We start from the raw sequence: 12,500 nt of genomic DNA on the forward strand, positions 1-12,500 counted from the left end.
TTGGGTACCTAAAAACTGCACTGAAGTACAATTATGTAGTAAATGTACTGAGTTACAGCTGTGTTTTATTCAATTTAAATCCTTTCAAATACTCACTGAGTCTGGTGAGGTTTATTTATTTAATCTGTTGCAGTCATTCACTGATAAAGACCATGTAATGCCATTGAAAGCAGCAGAAACAGCCAGTAAGTGGACCTTGAATTATGATCATTTTGTCTCAGCTAAGCTATTCCCAGAGCTTTCAACCATCTGCTGCTGCCTGAGCACGTTCCATTTACTGAAGAAGGTCATGCAACACAGTCGAAAGCTTTTGTGTTCATATTTCTGTTTATTTCTAAATGAGAGCAGGTCAGCGTGTGAACATCAGATCCTTCTGAAAGGAAACACCTGATCCTGGTTTCTGATCGTTCTGTCCGTCAGTCAGTAAAACAAGAAACATCATGATGAACAACGGTTTAGACTCTGAATCCACAGAGAAGAAAGCAGCTTCAGTATTTCTGTATTTCATAAACTAAACTTTGTTAAAACTGAATCAGACGTTTTGGTTTTATTATGAGAAAATATTATTATTCATGTTGAAGAAGACAGAAGGGAGACTCTGGAACTAAACACAGCAGCAGCCAAACTCCCTTCAAAATATGATGTATTTATAATGAATATTAATGCAAACATAACGTTTAGTTTAAGGATCCTTCACTATTAAATTAGATACAATTAATAAATGTAAGTATTCATTAATGTCTGTTAAATAAATCGTCCCTCAAATTATTTAATGTTTGGGTCCAACTGTGTCCAGAAAGTCTGACAGAAATAAAAAAAGAAGAAGAAGAAGAGCAACAACTGTGAACTGAAATGTGTTTTAACATTATCAAATAAAAACTCAGCAGTCAATGTGTCTGTAAGCTAACATTACAGCTAGCAGCTCACATAGCAGTCATGCTAGTAAACATGCTAGTGGATTAGCTTGCCAATGCTAGCCTTGCCACCCGTCGGTCATGTGTTGCTCTCTTTGCAGGTTGTAGTGTTTTATCCATAATCTCACAAATAAGTTTCATCTGTGTTTTCTGTGTTTCTGTAGTTCAGAGTAGAACACGGTGTCATCCGCATAGACGGAGAACATCAACATTCATCACTATAAATAAAAAAGCAGTGAGTGTTGAATCAGTCAGTGAGACAGCTGTCACACACATCAGGTCACATGACTTCACTTTATCAATAAACAATCAGTAAACAAACAAACCATCCTGCACGGCATTGTTTCCTCTCAAGAGACTCCACCTGTCTGTCTGACTGCAGCATGTTGTTGTCGTCCTCTCAGGTGTGTGTCTCCATGGCGACAGGAGCGTGTGTGTTGCTGAGTGTGTGTGTCGGTGTCTGTGCGGCGTTTAACCTGGACACGTCGTTCCCGCTGCTGAAGAGAGGCGAAGACGGAAGTCTGTTCGGACTGTCAGTCGCTCTGCACCAAGACCTGGAGACACACAGATACCTGTGAGTACACACCTGTCTGTCTGACACCTGTCTGTCTGACACCTGTCTGTCTGTCTGTCACCTGTCTGTCTGACACCTGTCTGTCTGTCACCTGTCTGTCACCTGTCTGTCTGTCTGTCACCTGTCTGTCTGTCTGACACCTGTCTGTCTGACACCTGTCTGACTGTCACCTGTCTGTCTGTCTGTCACCTGTCTGTCTGTCTGACACCTGTCTGTCTGACACCTGTCTGTCTGTCACCTGTCTGTCACCTGTCTGTCTGTCTGTCTGTCTGTCTGTCTGTCTGTCTGTCTGTCACCTGTCTGTCTGTCACCTGTCTGACTGTCACCTGTCTGTCTGTCACCTGTCTGTCTGTCTGTCACCTGTCTGTCTGTCTGTCTGTCTGTCTGTCTGTCTGTCACCTGTCTGACTGTCACCTGTCTGTCTGTCTGTCACCTGTCTGTCTGTCTGTCACCTGTCTGACTGTCACCTGTCTGTCTGTCTGTCACCTGTCTGTCTGTCACCTGTCTGTCACCTGTCTGTCTGTCTGTCACCTGTCTGTCTGTCTGTCACCTGTCTGTCTGACTGTCACCTGTCTGTCTGTCTGTCACCTGTCTGTCTGTCTGACACCTGTCTGTCTGACACCTGTCTGTCTGTCACCTGTCTGACTGTCACCTGTCTGTCTGTCTGTCACCTGTCTGTCTGACTGTCACCTGTCTGTCTGTCACCTGTCTGTCACCTGTCTGTCTGTCTGTCTGTCTGTCTGTCTGTCTGTCTGTCTGTCTGTCACCTGTCTGTCTGTCTGTCTGTCTGTCTGTCTGTCTGTCTGTCTGTCACCTGTCTGTCTGTCTGTCTGTCTGTCTGTCACCTGTCTGTCACCTGTCTGTCTGTCTGTCTGTCTGTCTGTCTGTCTGTCTGTCTGTCACCTGTCTGTCTGTCACCTGTCTGTCACCTGTCTGTCTGTCTGTCTGTCTGTCTGTCTGTCACCTGTCTGTCTGTCTGTCTGTCTGTCTGTCTGTCTGTCACCTGTCTGTCTGTCTGTCTGTCTGTCTGTCACCTGTCTGTCTGTCTGTCACCTGTCTGTCTGTCTGTCACCTGTCTGTCTGTCACCTGTCTGTCACCTGTCTGTCTGTCTGTCTGTCTGTCTGTCTGTCACCTGTCTGTCTGTCACCTGTCTGTCACCTGTCTGTCTGTCTGTCTGTCTGTCTGCTATAAATGATTGAATGTAACCACAGAGCGTCGCTGAGTGACTTCTGGTGATGTTCGGTGGTTTTTTTCAGTGTTGCAGTGCAACAACTAAACCACAGGAACACAAAATGCTGCTCTGCACCTTCTATACTTTATATCTTATTAACATGCGCTGTAGAAAACATAAACATGTTTTAAATATGTTCATAAATGCAGAAAATGATGAATCCTTCTCCATTCCTGCAGTGAAGGCTTGTCCAGAGAAAGCAGAGATGTTTATGTTAATCACAGATGAAGGTCGTCTGTGTGAATGTGGACGTTCTTCAGTCTTAAAATATGAGTTTGAAACATGAACGTAGCCTCTGTCTGACACCTGTCTGTCTGACACCTGTCTGTCTGACACCTGTCTGTCTGACACCTGTCTGTCTGTCTGTCTGACACCTGTCTGTCTGTCTGTCTGACACCTGTCTGTCTGACACCTGTCTGTCTGACACCTGTCTGTCTAACACCTGTCTGTCTGACACCTGTCTGACACCTGTCTGTCTGACACCTGTCTGTCTGTCTGTCTGACACCTGTCTGTCTGACACCTGTCTGTCTGACACCTGTCTGTCTGACACCTGTCTGTCTGTCTGTCTGACACCTGTCTGTCTGACACCTGTCTGTCTGACACCTGTCTGTCTAACACCTGTCTGTCTGACACCTGTCTGACACCTGTCTGTCTGTCACCTGTCTGTCTGACACCTGTCTGTCTGTCTGACACCTGTCTGTCTGACACCTGTCTGTCTGTCTGTCTGACACCTGTCTGTCTGTCTGACACCTGTCTGTCTGACACCTGTCTGTCTGTCACCTGTCTGTCTGACACCTGTCTGTCTGACACCTGTCTGTCTGTCTGTCTGACACCTGTCTGTCTGTCTGTCACCTGTCTGTCACCTGTCTGTCTGTCACCTGTCTGTCTGTCTGTCACCTGTCTGTCTGTCTGTCACCTGTCTGTCTGTCACCTGTCTGTCTGTCTGTCTGACACCTGTCTGTCTGTCTGTCTGTCACCTGTCTGTCTGTCACCTGTCTGTCTGTCTGTCACCTGTCTGTCTGTCTGTCACCTGTCTGTCTGTCACCTGTCTGTCTGTCTGACACCTGTCTGACCTCCACTGTCTGTGTGAGACGCTCATTAAACCAGCAGGAATTACGTTCAATCATCAAACTCCTGATTTCTGTCTGTAATTAGAAGAAACACATGATGCTGTAAAAGAAACGTAACTCTAGTACCAAGCTAACAGAGGCTCACCATCAGCCCCGTGTAGGCAGGTCGCTCCGGCTTCAGCGGCCCCTGGTCGGCCTTTTGTCAGCCCCTGGTCGGCCATGGTTGGCCCCTGGTCGGCCTTTTGTTGGCCCCTGGTCGGCCTTTTGTCGGCCCCTGGTCGGCCTATTGTTGGCCCCTGGTCGGCCTATTGTTGGCCCCTGGTCGGCCTTTTGTCGGCCCCTGGTCGGCCTTTTGTCGGCCTTTTGTCGGCCCCTGGTCGGCCTTTTGTCGGCCCCTGGTCGGCCATGGTTGGCCCCTGGTCGGCCTTTTGTCGGCCTTTTGTCGGCCTTTTGTCGGCCCCTGGTCGGCCTTTTGTCGGCCCCTGGTCGGCCTTTTGTCGGCCCCTGGTCGGCCTTTTGTCGGCCTTTTGTCGGCCTTTTGTCGGCCCCTGGTCGGCCTTTTGTCGGCCCCTGGTCGGCCTTTTGTCGGCCCCTGGTCGGTCTTTTGTCGGCCTTTTGTTGGCCCCTGGTCGGCCTTTTGTCGGCCCCTGGTCGGCCTTTTGTCGGCCCCTGGTTGGCCTTTTGTCGGCCCCTGGTCGGCCTTTTGTCAGCACACCGCTCAGAACGAAACATGAGGATTTAATTTCTGAAAGTCAGACAGACTTGATGGAGCAGAGGCTCGTGGTGTCAGTTTGTTGTTTGAGCAGCTGATGAAAAGTTCAAACTGGAACATTTAGTTTGTAGATTAAAAACTTTAATTAATATGTTCATCACAGTGTCATAGACAGGTCCTCAATATTCTGACATGAAAACATGTTCAAGATTCAGATGTTGTCTTGTGAGATCAGAGGAGTGTGTGTATGTGTGTTCTTTAAATGAAAAATAAAGTCCTCTGTTACACAAGAGGAATTTGCTCTCAGTGTCAGGTGGATGCCCCACAGCGTTAATAACATGTTCAGAGTCTGAAACAAAATATCTCTACAGTCCCAGGGGGTCTAGCTTTCCTTGAGTAGGTTCCAAGGGCCTTGAGGTTCCAGGAGCCTTTAGGGAGGTCTAGAGGTCCCTCAGCAGGTTCCAAGAGTCCTTGGAGAATGTTTAGGGTCTTGAAGAAGTTCTAGTGGTACACAAGGAAGTTCTAAGGGGTCTTTGGTCACATGAATCACAAGTTATCATAGAGTTCTTAAGGAATTTCAAGGAGCCTTTAGGAAACTTTAGGGGTTCTTAAGTGGGTTCCAGGAGCCCTTGATAACTTCTAGGAGTCTCTGTGGAGATTGCAGGAGTAACTGCGAAAGTTTTATGGGATCTGAAAAAAAAACTGCCTCATTTGTACGTTTTTTGTCTGTTTGTGGTGTCTGGATTTGAAGCAAAGTGAGACGTCACCCAGTGTTTAGTACGTCTGCTGCTCCAAAACTGAAACTGGAATAGTGGTCTTTGTTTTGATGTCAGCAAGAGTTGTCATCTTTACTCTTTTAGTTTCACTCTTTTTTAAATCTTTCTATCGTCTCTTTCTGTTTCCAAGAAGTTTTATTGACCCTCCAAGCTTCAGTTCGCGGCAGTTACAAACTGTTATTCAGAGTTTTTGTCAGCGTGAGACGCTGGAGCTGGAAGTTAAAGCGGCTAGCTGAGGTTAGCACGCCGGCCGGTGTTTCAGTCTAACCAGTGACTGTGTTACACCTGAATGTATCATGGTTGTCTGGGTGACAGCAGCTGTTGAAAACACGAACAGAATATGTATGTGTCCTCCCAAAAGTCTTAAATGATCATATGTTCAACACAGATTAAATTCATCGGCTCCTTTTTGTATTACATTATGTAAATTAAATGGTGTCACCAATAAGAAGCATTCACATTTCCTTACTTATTTTTCTAAAATTAATCTTTTTAAATAGTTTGAATGATGAACAGACGGTAAGCTGGTCAAACCCGGTGACCACACAGTTTACACAATATTTAGCCACTTTCTGATTGAAGATAACAGTATAAAATCATAAGATACAGCTGCGCTGCCAACTTACAGGCTACAGTTTGTTTCCCACATTATAAGAAACGTTATGAAGTGAAGGCTTCTTGCTGAGCACAGTTTAACTTACGTAAATGGTTAATGCAGATAATGAACACGGATGAGTATGTATTAATTATAGTAAAATTGATCAGGCTTTCAGGAGCCTGCTGCCGTCACTATGAGCAACCACACACATTCAACTAAAACCGCCAGTTAACATGGTGACTAGTTATACAGAAACTCCTGTTAACAATCAAAATGTTAAATTAAAATATTACATTAAAATGGAATCATACTCGAGTTAATATTGATGTCATTGGAAAGTGACATTGTTAGAGCCTGGGACTTTCCTGCCAGTAAAACCAGGAGGAAGATGCTTTAAAGGTGGGAACAGACTTCGGTTGTTTCATCTGTGTGTGTGTAAGCGATGGCCTACAGCGAGCCTCAATTAAACTGCAGTCATGAGTGATTGTTGATGGTGATGTATTATTGTATGCAAATACAGCGTGGCTGATGTTTGTGCAGGTTGGAGGGGTAGTTGAGAGGTAGTGAGGGTCCCGGGCTGGGGGGGGTTGTGGGGCCCATCCATAAAAATCAAATGCCCAGCCAGTGACTTTTCTCTGGCGCCAGGACTGAGGAGGTCTAGGTTCAAGGAATCCTTGAAGAAATTTGGAGGGTCTTGAAGAAGTTCTGGTGGTCCTTGAGGAAGTTCTAAGGGTTTTTGAAAAGGTTACATGATTCCTTAAATAAGATCTTAAGCCCTTGAAGAAGTTCCAGAAACTTTTAGGAAGATCTAAGGGTCCTAGAGCAGGTTTCAGAAGTCCTTGAGTAGGTTCTAATGGTCTTTGAAAAGGTTACAGAAATCCTTAAAGAAGTTCTAGGGCCCTTGAGTAGGTTATAGTGGTCCTTGAGGAAGTGCCAAGGAGTCTTTAGGAAGGTTTAGGGGTTCTTGAGGCGGTTTTCCAGGTAGTACAAGCCCGTATCATCTGCTTTCAGTACACTCTGATAAACATGTATGTATGCTCACATGATCAGAGTGTGGAGGTCACTCAAAGGTCACTCAGCTCTGGTGGTTACCATGACAACCGTAAAGACCACTGTCTCTTTATGTTCTCTAATTGGATCAGCTGCTAATGGACTGTGCACACACACACACACACACACACACACACACACACACATACAAACACACACACACACATACAAACACACAGTACTTGTCTCCTCGGGGAGTTCAGGGGTTGGCAGGTCAGTGTCTTCCTCTGAGTCCCGCCTATCAGACGCCTGTCCATCTGTGATTGGCCAAACAGCAACATTTCTATCCTTTATAAGATTCCAGGTGTTTCGGAGTAAGTCCTACAGGTCCTTGAGAAGAGTCCAGGTGTCTCTGAGGAGATGAAAGTGAGATCCATGATGTTAACAGACAGGTCAAAGGTCAAACAGGTGAAAGTGGAGCTAAACTCCTGAATATGAAACTGTGTTATTGTTCACATCTGACAGCTCTGACATGTGACATGTGATACCTGTGACATCATCACCATGGATGTATAATAAGAGCTGGATATGGTGCCGCCGCTCAGCCTTGCAGCCAGTTTCTCCCAGTGGTCGCTGGTGGTATTACAGTGAAAAATCTCCCAGCAGCCCAAACAGCATTTTCTCCATAGACCTCCATTATAAAAGAGACGTCTGTAAAACCGCTGACAGGACGCCTCCAACTGCTAAAAAGGTCAATTGTGACTCTTTCTATCATGAAGTTTTGATCCATTAAGGTTTTATATTTGTAAAACTTTACTCGAGCCGAGAAAAGTGATTTTAAAATCTGTGACATCATCACAATATAAAGTCTGTGGGCCGAGCAGGAACTCGTGGGCGGGGCCAGCAGGGGAAACACGACAGCGCATATTCAGTAAGCTGCACAACGCAGAAGAAGAATTCTTATTGGACCGAATAGGCGCCATTTTGGGTCCAGTATCCAGCTGTTATAATACATCTATACATGCTCAGTTGGCAGACTGATCTGAGATGCATGTGTATGTGTGTAATTCTCTTTAAATGAGTTTCATTTCCTGTCCTGAGTTCACACACACACACACACACACACACACACACACACACACACACACACACACACACAGTCAGGTTTGTGTGTGAATGACTTCACAGCTGTTTCCAGGTTTCACTGAAGTAAAAACCTGCTCGTCGTCTCAGCTGAGATACGAATTAATTTAAACACCTAAATGAATGAGACGAGTCATCTTACTGTCCTTGTCCTTTGTGTGTGTGTCTGTGTGTGTATGTGTGTGTGTGTGTGTGTGTGTATGTCTGTGTGTGTATGTGTGTGTGTGTGTGTGTGTGTGTGTGTGTATGTGTGTGTGTGTATGTGTGTGTGTGTGTATGTGTGTGTGTGTGTGTGTGTGTGTGTGTGTGTGTGTGTGTGTGTGTGTATGTGTGTGTGTATGTGTGTGTGTGTGTGTGTGTGTATGTGTGTGTGTGTGTGTGTGTGTGTGTATGTGTGTGTGTGTCCTCTGAGTCTCTTCATTTATTCCAGGACTGTAACCACAACAAAGGAACAGAACAGAACTCAGATATATTAATCCTGGTGTCCTCCAGGACACTCCAGGTGTCCTTGGAAGAGTTTCCGGGTGCTTTAGAAGGCTCCTGGTGTACTTTCAAGATGTTTCATAGGAGCTTGAAAGGGTTCCAGGATGCCCTAAAAGATTCTTGGAGTCCTTTAAGACACTATGGGGGTCCTTGAAAAGATTCCAGAATGCTTAATAAGGCTCCTGGGATATTTCAGAGATCCTTGAAAGAGTTTGTGGGTGCCTGACAGGACATATACTAGGACTAGAGCTAACAGCTGTCTCACCTGTATCATCCTGACAGGCTATTGGTGGGAGCTCCCAGGGAGAAAGCGGAGCCTAATGTTCCAGCCAATCGAACAGGAGGAGTGTACAGCTGCCCGATCACTGCTGACCAATCAGACTGCAGGAGGATGAAGCTCATAGATCCAGGTGAGACTCAACTTCATCAGAGCTTACATATGAACATAATCAGAGAGCAAGATTTACAGTCTGTAATATTTAAACTTTATTAGTAAAGAAATGCAGCTGAGAGTTTTCATTTAATGGAATTAAAATGTTTCGATGGAGGAGGTTTGTGTCGGCCAATCAGAGGGAAGGAATCAGGTTTTATATAAAGCCTGAGAGTCAGAACTCAGGTGAGAAAAAACAGGTCAGGTTAGCAGTGGCTCTGTTTCCTGTTTTCCAAACACTCAGACCTGTGATGTTATCTCTCCCGGTGCATTATGGGTAGTCCATCTCTCAGTGAGAAGTGACAGCTGCTGTCCATTTCTGTTTCCTCAGAGAGCTTTTATCTGCACACAAACACACACACACACACACACACACACACTCAGACATGATAAAGCTTTGTCCTGAATGGGCTGTAATTCATGGTAACCACGGCAACGGCCAATTAGAGGAGTTAATCATCATAAAACACTGCAGCAGCTGCCAGATACCAGACAGAGACCCCGCCCACCAAGACACAGAGGCCACGCCCACTTTCTGACAGATGCCCATTGGGCGGGGCGCTGTCGGTCAGTGGGCGGAGACTCTAACTACCAGTGGGCGGGGCCCATGACTGTCAGCGGGCCCCTCCTTGTGTTACTCACCTGTCCTGTCCTGTTTCAGACCTGAACCTGTCTGAGGACCTAGTTGAAGACATGTGGCTGGGCGTCTCAGTAGCCAGTCAGGGGCGACCTGGGGGCAGGGTCCTGGTGAGTCTGTGTTCTCATTGGCTGATTGAGCTGTCCCTGATTTAAACTTGTTTACAGTCAGCGGCATCCTCTGGGCTGGTGTTAAAGGGAATGAAGGGAATATATAAAACAAACCTGAACTCATTAAAACAAACCTGAACTCATTAAAACAAACCTGAACTCATTAAAACAAACCTGAACTCATTAAAACAAACCTGTCTGTATTCCAGAAAGCAGGTTTAGTGAAAATTCAGCAGCCAATAGGAAAAAAAATGACATGTCAGCTCAAAGAACTGCTCCGGATCAGGTCAGTAACTATGGTAACCACAGACATAGCCTGCTCCGTGGCGAGATAACCGTCAAGCTTAATTTAGTTCATGTATCAAAGAATGACGGACGGATGGAAACAGAATTCCAGAAGACGGTTCAGTCAGACATCTTTTCATGTTTGCATCACTTTTGTCACGTCTGTGTTCTGAAACATAAGATGAAGAACTGTGAGGAACTTTTCAGTTCATCTCCATTTTATTCATGGTCACTTTTGTTTTGGAGTGAACTTTTTATTTAAAAGTTTAGCATTTATAATGTAATAAATAAAAGTGTGCCAACGTTGTTTTGAAGTTATTTATTTATTCATTCATTCATTTTGTTCAAGCTGTGAAGACAGAAAGAAAGTTAAATAAAGTCCAAACAGATTTATCCTGCCGGTCCGCCCACCAGGCCATCTCCCTGCCTTGTTAATTGCAGCAATATTGCCCTTGATTAGCTTTCAGCACACTTTTGCTGTGATATTAATATAAATCTTAACAATGTAGATTTTTTAATGCAGTATTTTAAAGAGCATTGCTCTATGTTGCTGGACAAAGTGGCACCTTTAAAGGTTAGGACAGAGCTATCTGTGATACTTCTCTGTGGATGACTGACGCTGTCCGCTGACATGTTGCAGGACTGAATGACTATGGAGGTTTATCGCCTATATCTCAAAGATCTCTTAATGCACTAGTAAAGAAGCCTGGACTGCTTACCTTGCTAATTTAATTTCTTCTTCAAAAAGAAATCTTTTTATTTTTATTCAATTTCATTCAACGCTATAAGTATCATCGTTTCACTGCTGCTCTCTACATTACCATCTTTCTCTATCGATGATTGTTATAAATTTCTTACCTTCTTTGTTGATAAGATAATTAGCTATTAGGTCCAGTATTCATCCTGTGACTTGCCCAGCCAACACTAGCCCCACTCTATCTCCTTCTATTCTGGACTCCTTCCAACCAATCAGCTTGCAAGATCTGATGGGTTTGATTAGGAAATGAGCTATCTTCCAGCCCAGTGGATGTAATACCATGTTCGCTATTTTTAAAAGTTTTGCCAATTAAACATGCTACTATTCAGTCCGTATTAAAGAAAACTTAGATCCTGCTTTGCTCAAGAACTATAGGCCCATATCTTAACTCCCATTTCTTGTTGAAAATTTTAGAGAAGGTTGTGGCGATCAACTCAAATAGTCATATTGACTAACCAACTCTAGTTACGTTACTATAGTAACTTCCTAACTAAAACTAAATAAATGACTAAGTAACCAAATGACAGATTAACTAAATAACAACTAAATACCTAATTAATTATAACAGGCTGACACACTAATTAACCAACCGAGTTGACCAATTGACTGAGCTGATTAATTAATGATAGGTAATAGGTGACAGATTAACCTTTAACTAGCTGGCTGACTGACTGTTTTTAAACTGACCAACTAAATAAATAAATGTCTCACTGAATAAGCAACCAGTTAACTGACCATTAATTGGTTGGGTTAACCCTAACCAACTAACCAACTAACCAACTAACTAACTAACTACCCAACTAACCAACTAACCAACTAACTAACTAGCTACCCAGCTAATTAACTAAGGCGCTAACTAACTAATATACTAACAAACTGAGCCAACTAACTAACTATCTAACTGGCTAACAGACTATCTAAGGAGCCAACTAGCTAGTTAGCTAGCTAGCTAGTTGATTAGTTAATTAGCTAGCTAACTAACTAAGCAACTAACTTACAAACTAAGGAACCAACTAGCTAATTTACTAACTAATGGACTAACTAATAACTAAGCAGCTAACTAATGCTCTCTGTCAGGCGTGTGGTCACCGATTCGTGAAGCTCTATGGAGCGCTCAAACTGAGGCACATGATTGGTCGTTGTTATCTCCGTGGCAACAACCTGGAGTATGACGAGGGGGACATGCACTGGCAGAACCCCGACCAGCCCTGCAGGTGGGTCACATGACACAAGTCACATAATATTTACAGTTTAAACCAGTGAAGTTCTCAGTAGGTCAGGATAACGTCAGCTCGATGCCCCGCCTCCTCACCTGTGTGTGTGTGTGTGTGTGTGTGTGTGTGTGTGTGTGTGTGTGTGTGTGCGCGCGCGCGCAGTCACCTGGGTGATGTCAGCAGTGAGGTCATGTGTAACATGGGAATATCTGCCTCCATCACTCAGACTGAGGTTATTGTTGGCTCACCTGGAAGCTACGAATGGCAAGGTACCACCTTCATTTAATTAAATTAAATAATATATATATAATAATTAAATTTTAGTTTAGTTTAGTTTATTCATATGTTTCTCTCTTCTTGTTGACTCAGATTCAGAAAATGTTGTAAAGATTTTATCTCTGACTGAACATTTTTTAGTTGAGTGTGTTTTCTGTTGTGTTATTTCTGAGTATGTATTTTCTGTGTGTGTGTGTGTGTGTGTGTGTGTGTGTGTGTGTGTGTGTGTGTGTGTGTGTGTGTGGTAGGAAACGTCCATGTGTCCTGGATGAATCCAGATGTTCAGTTTGACACCCAG

General features: G+C 44.2%; 1 protein-coding gene across 2 annotated transcripts in view; it reads left to right on the plus strand.

Annotated features, from left to right (window-relative positions):
- Positions 1-12,500, plus strand: part of LOC121884964 (integrin alpha-3-like) — a 34,366-nt gene that overhangs the window by 482 nt on the left and 21,384 nt on the right. Inside the window, exons 2-8 of one of the 2 annotated variants that reach the window (XM_042394100.1) lie at positions 1,079-1,149; positions 1,319-1,488; positions 8,776-8,903; positions 9,585-9,670; positions 11,790-11,926; positions 12,089-12,195; positions 12,451-12,500. The exon at positions 12,451-12,500 is cut by the window's right edge and continues 43 nt beyond it. In XM_042394100.1, coding sequence (XP_042250034.1) covers positions 1,331-1,488; positions 8,776-8,903; positions 9,585-9,670; positions 11,790-11,926; positions 12,089-12,195; positions 12,451-12,500 — 666 coding nt within the window. In that variant the 5' untranslated portion in view covers positions 1,079-1,149; positions 1,319-1,330. The remainder of the gene's footprint in view (positions 1-1,078; positions 1,150-1,318; positions 1,489-8,775; positions 8,904-9,584; positions 9,671-11,789; positions 11,927-12,088; positions 12,196-12,450) is intronic. The other variant, XM_042394101.1, reaches the window with a different exon arrangement.

Source organism: Thunnus maccoyii, chromosome 18, assembly GCF_910596095.1.
Source record: "Thunnus maccoyii chromosome 18, fThuMac1.1, whole genome shotgun sequence".
NCBI lineage: Eukaryota > Metazoa > Chordata > Actinopteri > Scombriformes > Scombridae > Thunnus > Thunnus maccoyii.